This window comes from Babylonia areolata, chromosome 3 (assembly GCF_041734735.1).
Source record: "Babylonia areolata isolate BAREFJ2019XMU chromosome 3, ASM4173473v1, whole genome shotgun sequence".
NCBI classification, from domain to species: domain Eukaryota; kingdom Metazoa; phylum Mollusca; class Gastropoda; order Neogastropoda; family Buccinidae; genus Babylonia; species Babylonia areolata.
Genome location: NC_134878.1, coordinates 53387336 through 53406746, shown reverse-complemented (window position 1 = coordinate 53406746; position 19411 = coordinate 53387336). Strand labels below are relative to the sequence as shown.

General features: G+C 43.4%; 1 protein-coding gene across 3 annotated transcripts in view; it reads right to left on the bottom strand.

Annotated features, from left to right (window-relative positions):
• The window catches only part of LOC143280100 (serine/threonine-protein kinase ICK-like), a 95465-nt gene that overhangs the window by 10500 nt on the left and 65554 nt on the right, over positions 1-19411 (bottom strand). The window contains exons 10-12 of one of the 3 annotated variants that reach the window (XM_076584640.1): positions 9790-9897; positions 2696-2746; positions 639-746 (exon numbers count right to left, since the gene is read on the bottom strand). In XM_076584640.1, the coding sequence (XP_076440755.1) occupies positions 639-746; positions 2696-2746; positions 9790-9897 (267 nt within the window). The remainder of the gene's footprint in view (positions 1-638; positions 747-2695; positions 2747-9789; positions 9898-19411) is intronic. The other 2 variants (XM_076584642.1, XM_076584643.1) reach the window with 2 other exon arrangements.

The following is a 19411-nucleotide window of genomic DNA, read 5'->3' as shown; positions in this document are numbered from 1 at the left end:
CTTCTGTTATTCCCTGTTCACACTGTTGCACACCAAAACTCCCACACTCTATCAACCTTGACATATACATTGCTGCATTTGCTTTCCTGTCAGCCTAATAACAACACACATGATTTCTTCTTAAACTCAGAGAAACCGTAACACATCACACTCTTTCAATGTTGTCAGGTTCACATTAGGACAACGAACAATCCATTTGAAACCATATCATTTTTTTTATGTTCTTCAATTAATATCATGCATATCACTCCTCTGAATATGTGACCTCTGGAATTTGTGCGCACGCAATCCGCTAAACAGTTCATATTGCACCAGCTTCCCTCTGAAAAATAACTGTGCTTTATCATAGTCTGATTTTTTGCAGTGCAGTTAGATAGGATGGAAGAATCATAGGCTGCATAATCAGCTTCAGTCAAAACTAACTCTTTAACAAACAGAAAATTAATCGGAATTTACAAGTGATGCTGTGTCATGTTAATTTTGGTGTCACACTCTTCTAGTGTTTGAGCACATGTGTAATGTGTCAACACAACCTATGTATGTTCACGAATACACACGCAATGCAAGTGCATAACAACAACAACCATCCTGACAATCATGAAATGAACATTTCACCACACAGCTCTCACCCTCGTTACCTTTGTTACTAGAGAGGAAAGAAGGGACGTAAGCACCATCACCGCCAGTGGGAGCTGCCTTGGAGCCCACAGGGCTGTACTTATGGGTGTTGGGGGACCCAGCACCTGCTGCACCACACACACAGTGCCACACATAGCTACACACGTCTCCTTCAGCCACCCGTGCAACACACCACCAAGCAATGCCTGCATCCTGATCCTATCTCAAACAGAATCTATTCTTTTCTTTCTTTCTCTCTTGTCTTTTTTTTTTTATCGAAAAAAACCTCAGAAAAGAAGCATTACTCTTTTTCTGTTCTGCTCATATCATTTTCTGAAAAAAATCTAGAATGTCTTCATAAAGTGGAATAACATATTTCACTGGAAAAATCTTAAATCAATTGTTTCCATTCTAGCTAACTCATATATATATATATATATATATATATATATATATATATAATTTAAGTTACAGAATATTTTCATAAAGAACTATTTTTCATCAAGTCTTATATCTAAAACTAATGGTCATCTGATGTTGTTGAAAGCAACAAATAAGATACTCTGCATAATTCAAGTAACAATCATGTCAGTATATTCTTTATGTTATCTTCAGACTGCTGAATTCAAGTAACATTCTGGGTGATATTTTTTTATGTAATCTACTAATCCCATTATGCATCCTACACCCACCCCTCCCCTGCCACCCCTCTTTTTTTTTAAGCCCACTGAAAGGCCAGTAAGTGCTGATGCTTAGCAAGTTTTCATTATGCAATATTTGTATCTTTGGAGAGTTAATTAAACAGAAACATTCATTTTTTTTCCATTTTCACTTTTTTCACAAATTCTTTTCAACCAGACACCATTTGCTCTATCAAGCTGTTGAAAATTTTTCGTAACATTACTTAAAATGCCCAGAAATACATTAAAAGAAAAAGACCTTAGTGAGCTTGTCAGTGCAATTCATCAAATGAAGACACAATTACGCCTTTCATTTCCGACCGTGGATATCTCGGGAGTTAACTCACCCTGTCCGTATTAAAGTTCAGATAATCATATTCTCCACTAATTTTCTTTCAAGATAATATATACTTTTACATACTTCCAAGCGTAATTTTAATTTTTGTTTTGTTTTGTTTGTTTTTTTTTGTTTTGAGGTTGGTGATTATTTTGCAAACATCACAAACAGTTCCAGTAGGGAAAGGGTTAATCATTAAATCAGCAAATCTGCACAAACACCACCCACATTCACATCAGTATATTCTGGAGTCTAACTGCAGTGGCTCGTGACCTTAAAATTGAGTTAAATGACATTCAATTCTACCATCATTTTTATACATTTAATTAATGATATAATACCTTTATAATTCTAATTGATACATTTTAGTGACATAGGGCCAGGTAAACCAAATCTTGTCTGGTGAAATATGATGGTAAGTTACATCTCCTGGAACAAGTATACTGGACAACTGAAGCTGACATTTGTTATGTCTAATATTCCTTTTTATAAAACATATAAAGTATTTACCATGACAATTTTTTTTCAAGGGAAACCTCAACTACTCTCCAACCTTATTATCTGTAATCTTTTTTCTTTTCTTTTTTTCTAAGTATAAGCTGCAAAAAGGTCATCACTTTATTACTTAATCTACAAAAAATGAGTTTCAGAAAAGATTATTGAAAATTGTTACACACAACTGTGACCAACTGACACAAACACTTACAGATTTTTCTGACAAGAAACTTGACCTTTAGTAAAGGTCATCTACAAGACCTGTATCCAGAAAACTTTTGAAGCCGCACTTCATGCTAAGTTTCATTGAAGTCAGTAACACTTTAGAATAGAACTGAGATAAGTGTCTGTTTTTTCTTGCACATCAGATAAGCTTTTAAGATTGGTTTTGGTATGCTTTGGTCCTGAACTCTGGAAGTGTCATGAAAATCGTCAAACACAAGAATGGTCTGATACAACCAACCACAAAGAGGCCTAGATGGGGGGAGCGGGGAACAAGAAAAAACAACAACAGCAAGAGACAGGCAGAAAGACCAGAGGAGGAAAGTGCTGTTATCTCACACACCAAAATCAAAACCACCACCATGACTGAACTTGCGAGCACCAGTCCCACCACCTGTGTGCATCAAACAGACAAGTGAAACCGTGCCACACACACCTCAAGACGTCAGCTCATGTACTGGCTCATCATGAAGGGACCCAGTGCTATCATAAAAACTGTCACAGGAGCACCATTCACTACTGCACAAGCCTAGATTTTCAAGAAAAGTTGTTGGAAAGTGAACAACTTAATCATCTCAAATAACAGACGACATGTACTTCACACAGCTACTATATTCAAGAGATTCCTTTTTTTTCCCTTCCCACTCCTTCCTTATACCACCCCTCTCCACGCCTTCCCCCTCTCAATTTTGTTATTTGTGCCTTCTCAAAGGCATCAGTCTAACAGAATTCATCCTGGCTTTCAAGATCATAATCCAAGTACTAGTGGCAGCAGGAAAAGTATAAACAAAAAAAAAGCTCCAGAATACCAGATTGTGACCAAAAGTTTGTTTTACTTGTCTGAGGAAAGAGACCAAAAAATGGCCAGCTAACATTCAAGTTAGAAAGAGAAATTCACTGTAATATACTTCTGTATTTGTGCATGATTCAAAGCTGACTGAATGACATAGCAAATGTATGAGTGCCTAAAGGCAGCTGTCAGTCACCACCACTCAAGTGGGCAGCCTGCTGTGCTAATCACCTTGCATTTGCAAAGTGCTAAGAGCTTGGTCTCTGACCAAAGATAGCTGCTATGTAAGTATCAACAACCATAAGTTGCCATGAAGGGTGTGGTGCTCCTGGTTGTTATACATTGTACGAAACTATGTCATACGAAACCATGCCAATGGTTGGGCGGCTTTGTCTGGGAAGATCTAGAGAATAAACAAGAAAGATCCACACGCTCTGGGTTGTGTCCATTCTGTCATAAATACTGTATCATACAAGTATTACATGGTGGCAGCGGTGGGATACTGGCAGTTCAACGCTTCTAACCGCAAGTAAACATAAACTTTTGAAGAAGACGAAAAAGACGCTAAATCGCCATTGTTTAGGTCAATGCACAAAACAAGAACAGTTTGTATAGCTGCGATATCTCGACGCGACATAACGATGACGGAAAACAGCGCTGCTATGACGTCTTTTATCGCCAAAGAGTAACCCACACGACACGAGACAGACTGGTGACACATCAAACAGACGTAAATATCTCTCTTGCAGCCATACACATTACACAATCATGGCTGCTGCACGCATACCTCAAATGAATTGGGCTACTGACAATCACGAGGAAGCTTTACAATTGTTCAAAAGCAATATCTCCGTATACTGTGAAGACGAAGAGATCGAGAACGATAACAAAAAAGCGCTCAAGATCTTGCGCGGCATCGGTGACGAGGGCACCAGACGACTGCAAGTGTCCGGCCTGTCAGAGGAGGACAAACGCAAACCAGACAAGCTGTGGGAGTTCTTCGAATCCCAACTCAAGCCCAAGATCAACTTCAGAGTCCACCGCTTACATCTGATGGAGTGTCGGCAACGCGAGGATGAAACTCTGGATGATTTCATCCTGCGAGTGCGCACTCTGGCCATGAAGTGCGAGTTTGACCAAACAGAGATGGAAGAGAGACTGATAGAACTGATTATAGCATCCACTCCACTTGAGGACTTCCAACGCGACCTGCTGGGAAAGGCAAAAGGGTACAAGCTGGCCGACGCTCTTGCTGAAGGCAGACGATACCAAGCCATAGTTGCCGGACGCAGCAAGCTTCAGCAACTCAACCCTAGCACAGGGGAACACAAGCTTGACCTGCTTAGCGACAAGCACGTACGGAAAACCAGGTCATGTGGGAATTGTAATACTTCCCATGATCCACGGAAATGCCCAGCGTTCGACAGCACCTGTCACCATTGTGGAAAGAAAGGACATTGGCGACGAGCATGCAGACAGAGAAAGAGAGAAGACCTGGCCCGCATACAAAACAGTGATAGCAAAAAGAAAACCAAAGGCAGAAAGAAAATTCACGACATGGCGTCGGAGACTGAAGACACAAGTGATGACGACAACATTCAGCATGACACAATCAACATTTCCAGCGTCCGTAGTGAAGCTTTCACAACGATGGATGTCATAGCCCCAGGAAAGATGGGCAAGATACCAATTAAGCTGAAAATTGACACTGGGGCATCTGGTAACACTCTAACTCTACAGACATACAGGAAGCTGTATGGAAAACGTGATCCATCCAAAATTATCACACCTGTCAAGAACACAAGACTGACGGCATACAACGGGCAGAAGATTCCTTGCCATGGTAGCCTCGAGCTTGAGCTCAGTCACAAGGGCAAGCTCACTAAAGCCAAGTTCTACGTGGTAGACGTAGAAGGCCCATGCATCATCGGTCTGCCTACCTGTGAGAAGTTGAGGTTGGTGACTATCAACTGCAGCGAAATCAGCACAACAGACGTTTCATCAATTGAAAGCCTAAAGCAGGCTTACCCAGGCCAGTTTGACACTCTTGGGGACTTCCAAAACCCAGCCCAGCTATACACCAAACCGGGAGCAGAACCCTCCATCGATCCCCCAAGGAAATGTTCAGTGCACCTTGAAGAACAGCTAAAAGCAGAGCTGGAGAAAATGGTTAAGCAGGGAGTCATCCGTAAGGTCAAAGAGCACACAGACTGGTGCTCCAGCCTAGCCTACTCAGTGAAAAAAGATGGCTCTCTCCGTATCTGTATTGATCCCCAGAAGCTCAATGCAGCATTGAAGCGATGTCCCCACAAAATCCCTACGCTAGAAGAGATCAATCCCAAATTCACTGGATCGTCAGTATTCAGCAAGATGGACGCCAAGGCAGGATACTGGTCAGTTCACCTCGACGAACCAAGCCAACTGTTGACCACGTTCCGAACGCCCTTTGGTCGTTATTGTTGGAAACGACTCCCTTTTGGACTGCGTGTATCGCAAGACATTTTTCAAGCAAGAATGGACGAGATCCTGGAAGACCTTCCAGGCGTGACTGGCATCACAGACGATGTGTGCGTGCATGGCAAGAATGTGCAGGAGCACGACGACAACCTCAGGCGCTTGATGGAAAGAGCCAAACAGTGTGGGCTCGTTTTCAATTCAGAAAAGTGCGACATACGCAAGGAAGAGATCTCCTTCTTTGGAAATATATACTCCAAAGACGGGATTCGCCCAGATCCGGCCAAAATCCAGGGCATTCAGAGCATGCCAATCCCTGAAAACAAAGAAGACTTACAGAGATTCCTCGGCATGATGACGTATCTGTCGACGTTCATCCCAAATTTCAGCAAGGAGTCACAGCCGCTGAGGGAGCTGTTGAAAAAAGACGTGCCATTCATCATGTCAGAAGACCTCATCCACTGCTTCAACAACCTCAAGAAACTGGTGTCATCAACCACATGCCTCAAGTTCTATGACCCGAAGAAACCGACTGTGCTGGAGGTCGACAGTTCCATGAAGGGCCTGGGTGCAGCCATCATTCAGGATGGGTATCCGGTTGCCTTCGCATCGAAGTCACTTGACTCCACACAAAGCAACTACCCAAACATCGACCGTGAGATGCTCGCGGTGGTCTTTGGAATCACACGGTTCCATACATACCTCTACGGGAGGCCTTTCAAGGTGATCTCGGATCACAAACCGCTCGAGATGATAGTACAGAAGCCACTGCTCAAAGCCCCACCACGTCTCCAGCGCATGCTACAAAAGATCCAGGGATACGACTATGAGGTGGAATACCGCAGCGGGAAATCCATGACCCTCGCAGACACGCTGTCAAGACTCCCATCCCAGGCGGACAAGGCATCCATTGATCTCGACATCCGTGTGGACGGCCTAGACCTCTCCGAGGACGAGATTGGTTTCTGTCAGTACGACTTCATAAGCTTCACACCCAAGAAGCTATACCAGCTACGTGAAACCACCAAGACCGATCCTGTGCTGAACAGCCTGATGGAGACCATAGTTCACGGGTGGCCAGACAACATTAAAGCACTCCCCACAGATGTCAGACCATACTGGTCATTCAGAGACGAGCTAGCAATAGAAGATGGGATCATCTTCAAAGGACAGGAGGTAATCATACCCAAGGTTCTCCAGCAGGATGTACTGAAACAACTCCATCAATCTCACCAAGGCCTAGAGAAGACGCGACTCCTGGCCAAAGAATGTGCGTACTGGCCAAACATCTCCAGAGACATTGAGCAAGTAGTCAGATCATGCACAACCTGCCAAGAATTCACGAGTGCAAACCAGCGTGAGCCCCTTCTTCCCCATGACATTCCCAACAGCCCTTGGAGAAAATTAGGAACAGACCTGTTTGAAATTGAAGGCCGCAACTTCCTCCTGATTGCAGACTATTTCTCAAAATACCCCATCGTGACCGAGATGAAAACCACGTCCAGCCAAGCCATAGCGGATGAAGTGGAGAAGGTCATCGCCATGTTCGGACGGCCCGACCAGATTGTCAGTGACAACGGGCCACAGTACCAAGGCCAGCCTTTCAGAGCACTCATGGACAAGTACGGCATCGAGCACATTACCTCATCCCCAAGATACCCCCAATCAAACGGCTTCATAGAGCGCCAGGTGCAGACGGTCAAGAAGTCCATCAAGAAATGTGACAGGGAAGGAAAAGGTTTCCAGCTCGCCATGCTCAACCTCCGGGCCACTCCTGTGGACTCCAAGCTCCCATCCCCTGCTGAAATGCTCTTCGGTCGTCCCCTAGCCACTCTCCTACCCTCGCGGGTAGCGCCGCTCGCTGAGTATCAACAGTACAAGCTACAACTGGACGAGAGGCGACAGACTATGAAAGCCAATTATGACAAATCTGCCTCCAGTGACCTCCCCCCACTCTACCCAGGACAGGGCATTCGTATCTGGAACCAGGAGACCAAAAGATGGGAGCCAGGGCAGGTGGTGAACAAAGCCTCCACTCCTAGGTCATACAACGTCAGAACGTACACGGGCAGCACACTCCGCCGGAACAGGATTGCCCTGCGCGAACGCGTCAGAGGAGAGGAAAGTACCGGCACGTCCGAGTCAAGAGATGCACCGACACAGCAGCAGACCATTGGACCAAAGGAGATACCGGCTACAGACAAGTCGATGTCGGCAGGCAGCCAGAGCTCCCCTGTTCCCCCGGACACTCAGATACTCACGGCAGAGAGCCCTCCCCCACGGAACACCACGCGCTCTGGCAGGGAAGTGAGAAAGCCCCTGAGATACAGGGAAGAGTGACACTAACAGACTGTTCACACACACACACACACACACACACACACACACACACCACAGTGCTGAAACAAGGTAACTGTTTTACTTTTCGTTTTCGTTATTTCTTGCATGCACAAGTTATGTGCTAGTTTAATGACAGTTTCCGTGTTCAAGAACAGAGCAATTTAATTTTGAGTAGATTGTTTCAATGTTATTGAAATTGGATCTTCTGTTGAAAGAAGGGGGATGTTATACATTGTACGAAACTATGTCATACGAAACCATGCCAATGGTTGGGCGGCTTTGTCTGGGAAGATCTAGAGAATAAACAAGAAAGATCCACACGCTCTGGGTTGTGTCCATTCTGTCATAAATACTGTATCATACAAGTATTACACTGGTAACAGCTGATTATTACTGGTCTATCAAATCACATGCAAGGTATCATGTCAAAGGTTATCAATATTAAGCACATCAAACAAATTCAAAAATAGCACATACACAAATGATGTGCAACCATGTCCCTTTCTGAAGCATCAAAACAAACCAATTTCTATACCTTTGCCAGTATTTAATGGAGACTTTTTGGGTTCCCCTGTGCCTGTCATGTGGGGTAAATATTAGCAACAATGGGTGACATCATCCACTTGTGTGTGTGTGTGTGTGTGTGAGAGAGAGAGAGAGAGAGAGAGAGAGAGAGTGCATGCATCTGTGTCTGTGTGTGTGTGAGGGTTGTGTGTGTGTGACAGCTGTGTGTGTGTGAGACCTGTGTGTGTGTGTGTGTGTGTGTGTGTGTGTGTGTGTCTGTGTCTGTGTGTCTGTGTCTGTGTTTGTGTGTGTACATGTATGTCAGTGCATGTACATGTGTTTTTTTCTGGACAAATATAATTTTGTATGATTGTGTGTATTTGCATATCTGTGCTTATACATTTGTAAGTGAATAAATAAGAGTGAGTAAGCAGCACAGAGAGATACAAATATACATGACAAAGTGTATGAGAACGAATAATCAGACATGTTTGATTTCACAGAAAGAAATATCACTTCACAAAATCACTGCATGCATCTGAAAGACACAGTAAAACTCAGAATCCAGCTGGCACTTAGTAAATGCCAACGAGTATTTTTGACAAGTGGTTGTTAATAATTTGGTGTGTTGTTCAAAACATTTTGTTGAGTTATGCACATCACACACTAGTAGCACCCAAAATACAGCCCCTGTCCTTCTACCCCATCAAAACCTTCTTTTTTTTTCAAGAATAAAAATATGAAAAATAATAAAACCCATACAAAAGTGTCCAACAGTCACTCAAATAACACTGTTGGATAAATGAAAATTGATTGTAAATTTGCACAGATCACGTCCGATTGCAAATTTTTTTTCAGACCTTTTCAACATATTCCAGAAAGAGCCAAGAAAAGAACTTGCATACATTAACCATAGTTCTGAATAAAACTGGCCTCTCTCTCTCTTTATCCAGCTGTTTCATGACTTAACATGTTTCAGTTACAGCTTTTCCTTGCAGTGCACACTGCTATCTTTTTTGTGCCACAAATATCAAATCTTCAGAAAATATTGAAACCGCACGAGAAGAAAACTAATCTGTCATCCTCTACTACTTCTCTCATCCTCTACAAAACTGTATGTCACTTTGTTGTGCAGGTTTTCCATTTTCATTCTACTTTTACCATTTGGTATAATTCTGTTTTCATATCTTTGTTGAAAACCTCTGATTGCTGAAGAAAATATCAAGTGTAACTCTATTATGCGACAAAGTACTGGAATGGGACTCACCAGTCTGTGTGCAAATTCTCTAACTGACAGCACACAAAATAAATAAACGTTTATCTACAAGTAACTGTCAAATGCAGCCTACCTAGACTGGTCAGCTGTGTGTTTTTGGGCTTTCCCAAATCACCGGGGCTTTTTGACAGCCAGTCTGTCCCCAGACTGTCTTTACGGGCACTGTTCTTGGGGTTGATGCCTGCACACAGGAAAGACAGCAATGGCAGATAATGATATGGGACACACATTGGATGGTGTGAGTAAGCAAATCACATGTTCCTTTCTTCCCAGTAATATGTGTGTGATGCACACACACACACACGTGAACATACACATATTCACGAAGTATTTATTTATATGATTTATATAAAACATATATCACGTATTGGTCTCCTTTTTTTTTTTTTTTTTTTTTTTTTTATCCCTTCCCAATGAACAAATTCAAGAATACATGTATGCACACACACAAACAAAAAAACACTTCAGCTTCAGCACTGTCAAACTAACTTCTCCTGATTTCCAAAGGAGAACAACTTACAGACAAAGGAATAGTTAACAACTAATCAACACTGTATTTACAATCAGTACCAACAGTTTCCACTGAAGAAAGAAGTCATGTGACACAATCAGAACCAACAGTTTCAATTCATGAAAGAAGTCATGTAATACGATCAGTACCAACAGTTTCCATTGAAGAAAGAAGTCATGTGTTACGATCAGTACCAACAGTTTCCATTGAAGAAAGTTTTCAGTTTCAGTTTCAGTAGCTCAAGGAGGCGTCACTGCGTTCGGACAAATCCATATACGCTACACCACATCTGCCAAGCAGATGCCTGACCAGCAGCGTAACCCAACGCGCTTAGTCAGGTCTTGAGAAAAAAGAAAAAAAAAAGGTGAATAAATGATAGATAAGCTTACACAAATAAATAAATAATAAATAATAACTATAATGTAAAAAAAAAAGAAAAAAAAAGGGTAAAACATGAAGACACACATTCACATATACACCCACACATGCATAACAGATATGCACCGAACATGCAGTTTCACAGATATGAAAGCACAGTCAAATACATATAAACGTACATGAGCTCCAACACACACACACACATCACACACGTTACCCTGCACCTCCTCTACCCCCCTCCTCCACACACTCATTTCTAGTCTACGTATCACAGCTTCCACGGCACACACACACACATACATACACACACACACACACACACACACACACAGATGAACACTTACTTGTACAAGCGCACACACATATGCCCATATCTCCACACACATATGTACAAAGAGATATATATATATATATATATATATATATACGTTCCAATATCCTGTTGCTCCCACAGTGTAGGCATGCATACACTCACATACCTCATCCTCTACCCCACCTCCCCCTGCACCCCCACCTCCCCCTCACACACACACACACACACACACACACACACGCACGTGCACAGAACTCTACTGACACTTGTGTACACTTACACTCTCGCGCATGCACAAACGCACTCAAAAATACAGACCCACACATGCACAGAAACACACACATACACACACGCACAGAGGCTGATTGGCCGCAAGAGGGATGGGAAAAGATCTCTGATGCCAAGAAAGTGGCGTCTTGTGTGTTGCTCAGTCTATTGTATTTGGAAAAGCCCACAGAGACTCTGTTCCGTTTTGAAGAAATTTGCGCAATGTTGGTTTGGAAATGATGCCGATATTTGTTTGATTAGCAAAGCATCGTGCTCTACCTTTCATGTTAGACTTACGGCCACTCCCTCTCTCTGCTTTTATTTCTTTGAGGCGATCGATGGTGTGATGGCCTTGTACCTGTTCTTTTTGATATTCTTTGACTTTTCTGAGGATTTCCGATTTTCCTAGATGTAGGCCGCTCGTTGGTGTTGCGTTACCAGCAAGTCTGTCAGCTCGCTCATTTCCCTTAACACCTGCATGTCCCGGGCAGTATGACCATGTGAGTTTTTTAATCTGAAAGTTGCGCATTGCCTTATGCCACTCTGGGCTTCCCATTCCGTTTTCAATTTTCTGTATGAGGTTCATCGAGTCGGTTAGAATCATGGCATGTTGGTTTCCGGGCGTATGGATGGACGATAGCCACTGGAGGGCATGTGTCACAGCTTCAACTTCCATCGTTAGGCTGGAGGTTGTGACTTTGTAGGCAGCATTCTCTTCCCTAACTGTTTTTCCATTTTGTTTCGCAGTGAATCCCCAACCGGATTGGTCTTTGGTGACTGAGCCATCTGTGTATATGATGATGTCCTCTTCTTTACTGTTTTCTTTTATGAGTAGTTTCACTTCCGCATCAGTTTTGCCCTCTGGCCATTCCCGACAATGTCTTCCTAGAGTGGGTGAAATGGCTGTGTTGAATAGATGGTTGAGGTTTTCGGTGGTTTTCTCCCATTCTTTTGTTTCTTTCAGGTCTTGTAGTCGGCATACTAGCTGGATTGTGTCTTCTGCTTGCCCCATCCATGATCTTCCTCGTCCTAGGCGGCTGCCTTTTGGTTCTTTGACTGCGTCATGCAGTGGGTTTTGAGGGTTTTCTAATGCTTTGAAGTAGGTCTTGACCTGTTCTAACTTGTTTCTGGCCTGCACTGAAGGAAGGTCAAGCAGGTATCGCATGGTTTCTGTGGGCGTGTCTTTTGTTGTTCCAAGGATCAGCCTCATAGCTTCATTTTGGACTCTTTCTAATTTTAGGAGGTTGCTTTGAGACGGTGTTGTTAGCCCAAGTCCGTAGTCGATCACACTGAGGACGAGTGATTGGTATAGCAGGAAGAGGTGGCGTTGTTCAATACCTTTGCTTGCCATTGCTTTTAAGACTGAAAGGCCCTTTTTGCATTTGAGAACAGTATTTTCCGTATGTTTTCTGAAGGTCAGCATCCTGTCGAAGTGTATTCCTAGGTAGCGTAGGCATTCAGTTTTCTCGATCTGAATCCCATCGAGTGACACAGAAGGTGGTGATTTGCTCGCGGTTCTGTTGTTGAGGGTGCACAGCAACGTTTGGGCTTTCGCTGGATTGATGGAAGATCCTGTGTCTTTGCACCATTGAGCAATATTGTTTAGTTGTTTCTGGACGGCTTTAGTTCTTTCCTGAGCATCTTTCGAAGTTTTGAAGACCAGGCCATCATCCGCAAGAGTAAGCACCCGAGCTATTCCATTGTTGTTTAAGTCTGCAAGACCCTTCGTGTAGACATTGTAGAGGACAGGAGAAAGCGGAGACCCTTGTGGCAGTCCCATGGATAGTTTAGAAGGTGCAGACATCCAATCTCCGAGGCGTAGGACGACGGTTCTTTCCTGAAGCGCTGCTGCTATCCATCTTGTCAGTGTCAAACTTACTCCATACCTTAGTAGCAGCTCCATGAGGTGCGCAAACTGGACCTTATTGTAGGCATCTTCAAGATCGATTGCTACTGCTAGTGTTTCTTCTTTTCTTTGAAATCCTTCATACACCTCATATGCAAAAGCAGCTGCGTTTTCCCATGTGGACTTGCCTGTTCTGTAACCACCTTGATTTGAAGGGAGAATGTGCCTGTGTTCGAGATCCCTTGCAAGTTTCCTGGCTATCATGCGTTCCATGAGCTTTCCGGCAATGTTTTGCATGGTTAGAATCCGGTAGCCGCTTACCTGATGATGGTCCTTTCCTGGTTTTGGTATGGGTTTTAAGAAGCTGTGTGTCCAGTCCTCCGGCACATGTCCATTGTGGAAACTGTTTTGATATAGATTGAAAAGGTTGCTTCTGTCTTCTTCCGATAGTTCCTTGATGTCCGAGTAGCGAACTTTGTCTGGGCCAGGAGCTGATTCTTTCTTGCATTTAGCTATTGCTTCGTTTAGATCATCTATTGTCAAGTCATCATCAGGTCCAGTCTGCATAAGGGTTTGGTTTAACTCCTCAACATATTTCTTTTTCTCATCTAAGTTTCTTTGATCGCTCTGTTGTATGAAACGTTTGAGCAGGGCGGATCCTTTTTCTTCGTTTGTCTTAAGCTTGGTTCCGTCAGTGTCTACCATGTCTGGGGTTGTTGTTGTGCACGTTTTCCCTTCCATGCGACGATAAAATTGCCAGAACTCTGTCAATGTTGAGTCATAACTGAGTGCCTCGCAAAACTGTTTCCACTTGTCATTTTTGGCCTCTTGAGCAATGATTTCAAACTGTTTAGTTTTTTCTTTCATTTTTGTTTCAATATCTTTGTCCGGAGATGGTTTTGTTCTTTCTTTTTGCCAAAGTTTGACAGCCGCATGTTTTTCTATCCAGGCTCTCTCTGTGTCGGTATTCCACCATGGGGGCTGAATAGTTTGCATCCTGTTCAGTGCCGTTCTTTTTTTTCTTCTGCGTCTTAATTTTTCGATGATGGTTGTCTCTTTGTTTTCATACTGAAATGGATCACGCGGTTTCATGCATGGTTTATCTGACAGTTTCTGTAGACTGAACACTACCGGGAGGTGGTCACTGCCTTGGTGTGGAAGCGTCTCTGCATTCATTTCTGCTCTGAATTTTGGAGATGTTAGCTAGAGCGAGGTCAATCACACTGTCACTGTCCCCTTGTCTTGTTCCAAGGCGAGTTGGGGATGTGGTTGTTAATGGGCTAAGAAGAATTTCCCCTATCATTCCTTCAAGTGCGAGTCCTTGTGGGTTGGTGTTCCGCTGGTCCCATAGCTTCGATCTTGCATTGAGGTCTCCACAGATAATGACTGAGTCTCCAAGTTCGTTCTCTATTTCCTCTAAAAAGGCCCAATCCTCTTTTGTTGTGCAGGTTCCTGGGTGAACATAGGCATTGATGAGCACGATGCTTTTGTGAATTCCGTCCGGTTTTTCGAGACGCACCCCCACTAGTTCACATGAGTTGCTACACCATTTCTCTAGATTTATGGTGGAAACTTAGTTTTTTAGGTTTTTGTTCAGTATGATTGCTACTCCTCTTCCTTCATTCCTTTGAAAGACTGTGAAATTTTCAAAATGTATTGGTCTGTCTGCATTTGTCCTGGTCTCTTGGAGACATAAAATGTCAAAATCATATGCCAGTTTCTCAATTGTTGAAATTCTCATTCTCGCGCTGGAACAATTCCAACTGCCGATTCTAAAGAATTTCTTTGACAGCCGCTCTGCTTTTGTCATTCTGCTACCTAAGCACAATCTTTTCCCACCTCTTTTGCCACGCCTGTTTTGGGGTTTTGGGGATCTGAATTTATGTCTCATGCTATGCAGCTGATCCCCGAGGTGCACGCGAGACAGGGTTTTGTTGGTATCCATAGAAGGGTGTTCTATGTGGTGAGGGAAAAAATTCGGTCGCCCTGACAGAGCCTCTTATCAGGGAAGGGCAATGGATGTCCATCTGTGTGGAGTCCGTCAGCCTGGTGTAACCTTAAGGCCAGACTGCATACAGTTAGTGACTGTTTAACCCAACAGCCATTCATCCCATTGGTACTGTATGAAAACCGTGGGATTGGGGATTTTGTCAGGTTGTCTCCTCTTAGCCAGTGGAAGGGTGCATCTGGGTGTTTTTGAGTAGCAGATTTTATTTTGCAGAAAAATACAGGTCCTTCTCAAACTGCGCGCGCTCCCAGCCGGTGCTGCACCGCTTCTGGGCCCTCTCTGTCATTCACTAACAATTCAAAAACTAAACAAGAATGGGACGACAAGTTTTGAGCCCTCTCAATAATTTACTAATAATTCCAACATTAAACAATAACACGATAACAAATTATTAATCAACTTCACAGAAAAATCACTTATCTTTGCTTTGACGCTTGTAGGCTGTCTTCCACATACATACTGGCCACAGTGGTTTTAATACCTGGCAGTTTCGGCCCCATACACAATTTCAAATACTGCCCACACACACCTCTGTCGTGTTGGGTCCGCCAAACGTTACATAACTACAACGGTCAAACTGCGCGCACTCCCAGCCGGTGCTGCACCGCCTGTAGGCCCTCTCTGTTCTTCACTAACAATTCAACAACTAAACAGCAATGGGATGACATGTTTTGAGCCCTCTCAATAATTTTCTAATAATTCAAACATTAAACAATAACGCGATAACAAATTATTAATCAACTTCACAGAAAAATCACTTATCTTTGCTTTGACGCTTGTAGGCTGTCTTCCACATACATACTGGCCACAGTGGTTTTAACACCTGGCAGTTTCGGCCCCATACACAATTTCAAATACTGCCCACACACACCTCTGTCGTGTTGGGTCCGCCAAACATTACATAACTACAACGGTCAAACTGCGCGCGCTCCCAGCCGGTGCTGCACCGCCTGTAGGCCCTCTCTGTTCTTCACTAACAATTCAACAACTAAACAGCAATGGGATGACAAGTTTTGAGCCCTCTCAATAATTTGCTAATAATTCAAACATTAAACAATAACGCGATAACAAATTATTAATCAACTTCACAGAAAAATCACTTATCTTTGCTTTGACGCTTGTAGGCTGTCTTCCACATACATACTGGCCACAGTGGTTTTAACACCTGGCAGTTTCGGCCCCATACACAATTTCAAATACTGCCCACACACACCTCTGTCGAGTTGGGTCCGCCAAACGTTACATAACTACAACGGTCAAACTGCACGCGCTCCCAGCCGGTGCTGCACCGCCTGTAGGCCCTCTCTGTTCTTCACTAACAATTCAACAACTAAACAGCAATGGGATGACAAGTTTTGAGCCCTCTCAATAATTTACTAATAATTCAAACATTAAACAATAACGCGATAACAAATTATTAATCAACTTCACAGAAAAATCACTTATCTTTGCATTGACGCTTGTAGGCTGTCTTCCACAAACATACTAGCCACAGTGGTTTTAACACCTGGCAGTTTCGGCCCAATACACAATTTCAAATACTGCCCACACACACCTCTGTCGTGTTGGGTCCGCCAAACGTTACATAACTACAACGGTCAAACTGCGCGCTCCCAGCCGGTGCTGCACCGCCTGTAGGCCCTCTCTGTTCTTCACTAACAATTCAACAACTAAACAACAATGGGATGACAAGTTTTGAGCCCTCTCAATAATTTACTAATAATTCAAACATTAAACAATAACGCGATAACAAATTATTAATCAACTTCACAGAAAAATCACTTATCTTTGCTTTGACGCTTGTAGGCTATCTTCCACATACATACTGGCCACAGTGGTTTTAACACCTGGCAGTTTCGGCCCCATACACAATTTCAAATACTGCCCACACACACCTCTATCGTGTTGGGTCCGCCAAACGTTACATAACTACAACGGTCAAACTGCGCGCGCTCCCAGCCGGTGCTGCACCACCTGTAGGCCCTCTCTGTTCTTCACTAACAATTCAACAACTAAACAGCAATGGGATGACAAGTTTTGAGCCCTCTCAATAATTTGCTAATAATTCCAACATTAAACAATAACGCGATAACAAATTATTAATCAACTTCACAGAAAAATCACTTATCTTTGCTTTGACGCTTGTAGGCTGTCTTCCACATACATACTGGCCACAGTGGTTTTAACACCTGGCAGTTTCGGCCCCATACACAATTTCAAATACTGCCCACACACACCTCTGTCGTGTTGGATCCACCAAACGTTACATAACTACAACGGTCAAACTGCGTGCGCTCCCAGCCGGTGCTGCACCGCCTGTAGGCCCTCTCTGTTCTTCACTAACAATTCAACAACTAAACAGCAATGGGATGACAAGTTTTGAGCCCTCTCAATAATTTACTAATAATTCAAACATTAAACAATAACGCGATAACAAATTATTAATCAACTTTACAGAAAAATCACTTATCTTTGCTTTGACGCTTGTAGGCTGTCTTCCACATACATACTGGCCACAGTGGTTTTAACACCTGGCAGTTTCGGCCCCATACACAATTTCAAATACTGCCCACACACACCTGTCGTGTTGGGTCCGCCAAACGTTACATAACTACAACGGTCAAACTGCGCGCGCTCCCAGCCGGTGCTGCACCGCCTGTAGGCCCTCTCTGTTCTTCACTAACAATTCAACAACTAAACAGCAATGGGATGACAAGTTTTGAGCCCTCTCATTAATTTGCTAATAATTCAAACATTAAACAATAACGCGATAACAAATTATTAATCAACTTCACAGAAAAATCACTTATCTTTGCTTTGACGCTTGTAGGCTGTCTTCCACATACATACTGGCCACAGTGGTTTTAACACCTGGCAGTTTCGGACCCATACACAATTTCAAATACTGCCCACACACACCTCTGTCGTGTTGGGTCCGCCAAACGTTACATAACTACAACGGTCAAACTGCGCGCGCTCCCAGCCGGTGCTGTACCGCCTGTAGGCCCTCTCTGTTCTTCACTAACAATTCAACAACTAAACAGCAATGGGATGACAAGTTTTGAGCCCTCTCAATAATTTACTAATAATTCAAACATTAAACAATAACGCGATAACAAATTATTAATCAACTTCACAGAAAAATCACTTATCTTTGCTTTGACGCTTGTAGGCTGTCTTCCACATACATACTGGCCACAGTGGTTTTAACACCTGGCAGTTTCGGCCCCATACACAATTTCAAATACTGCCCACACGCACCTCTGTCGTGTTGGGTGCGCCAAACATTACATAACTACAACGGTCAAACTGCGCGCGCTCCCAGCCGGTGCTGCACCGCCTGTAGGCCCTCTCTGTTCTTCACTAACAATTCAACAACTAAACAGCAATGGGATGACAAGTTTTGAGCCCTCTCAATAATTTGCTAATAATTCCAACATTAAACAATAACGCGATAACAAATTATTAATCAACTTCACAGAAAAATCACTTATCTTTGCTTTGACGCTTGTAGGCTGTCTTCCACATACATACTGGCCACAGTGGTTTTAACACCTGGCAGTTTCGGCCCCATACACAATTTCAAATACTGCCCACACACACCTCTGTCGAGTTGGGTCCGCCAAACGTTACATAACTACAACGGTCAAACTGCACGCGCTCCCAGCCGGTGCTGCACCGCCTGTAGGCCCTCTCTGTTCTTCACTAACAATTCAACAACTAAACAGCAATGGGATGACAAGTTTTGAGCCCTCTCAATAATTTACTAATAATTCAAACATTAAACAATAACGCGATAACAAATTATTAATCAACTTCACAGAAAAATCACTTATCTTTGCATTGACGCTTGTAGGCTGTCTTCCACATACATACTGGCCACAGTGGTTTTAACACCTGGCAGTTTCGGCCCCATACACAATTTCAAATACTGCCCACACACACCTCTGTCGTGTTGGGTCCGCCAAACGTTACATAACTACAACGGTCAAACTGCGCGCGCTCCCAGCCGGTGCTGCACCGCCTGTAGGCCCTCTCTGTTCTTCACTAACAATTCAACAACTAAACAACAATGGGATGACAAGTTTTGAGCCCTCTCAATAATTTCCTAATAATTCAAACATTAAACAATAACGCGATAACAAATTATTAATCAACTTCACAGAAAAATCACTTATCTTTGCTTTGACGCTTGTAGGCTGTCTTCCACATACATACTGGCCACAGTGGTTTTAACACCTGGCAGTTTCGGCCCCATACACAATTTCAAATACTGCCCACACACAGCTCTGTCGTGTTGGGTCCGCCAAACGTTACATAACTACAACGGTCAAACTGCGCGCGCTCCCAGCCGGTGCTGCACCGCCTGTAG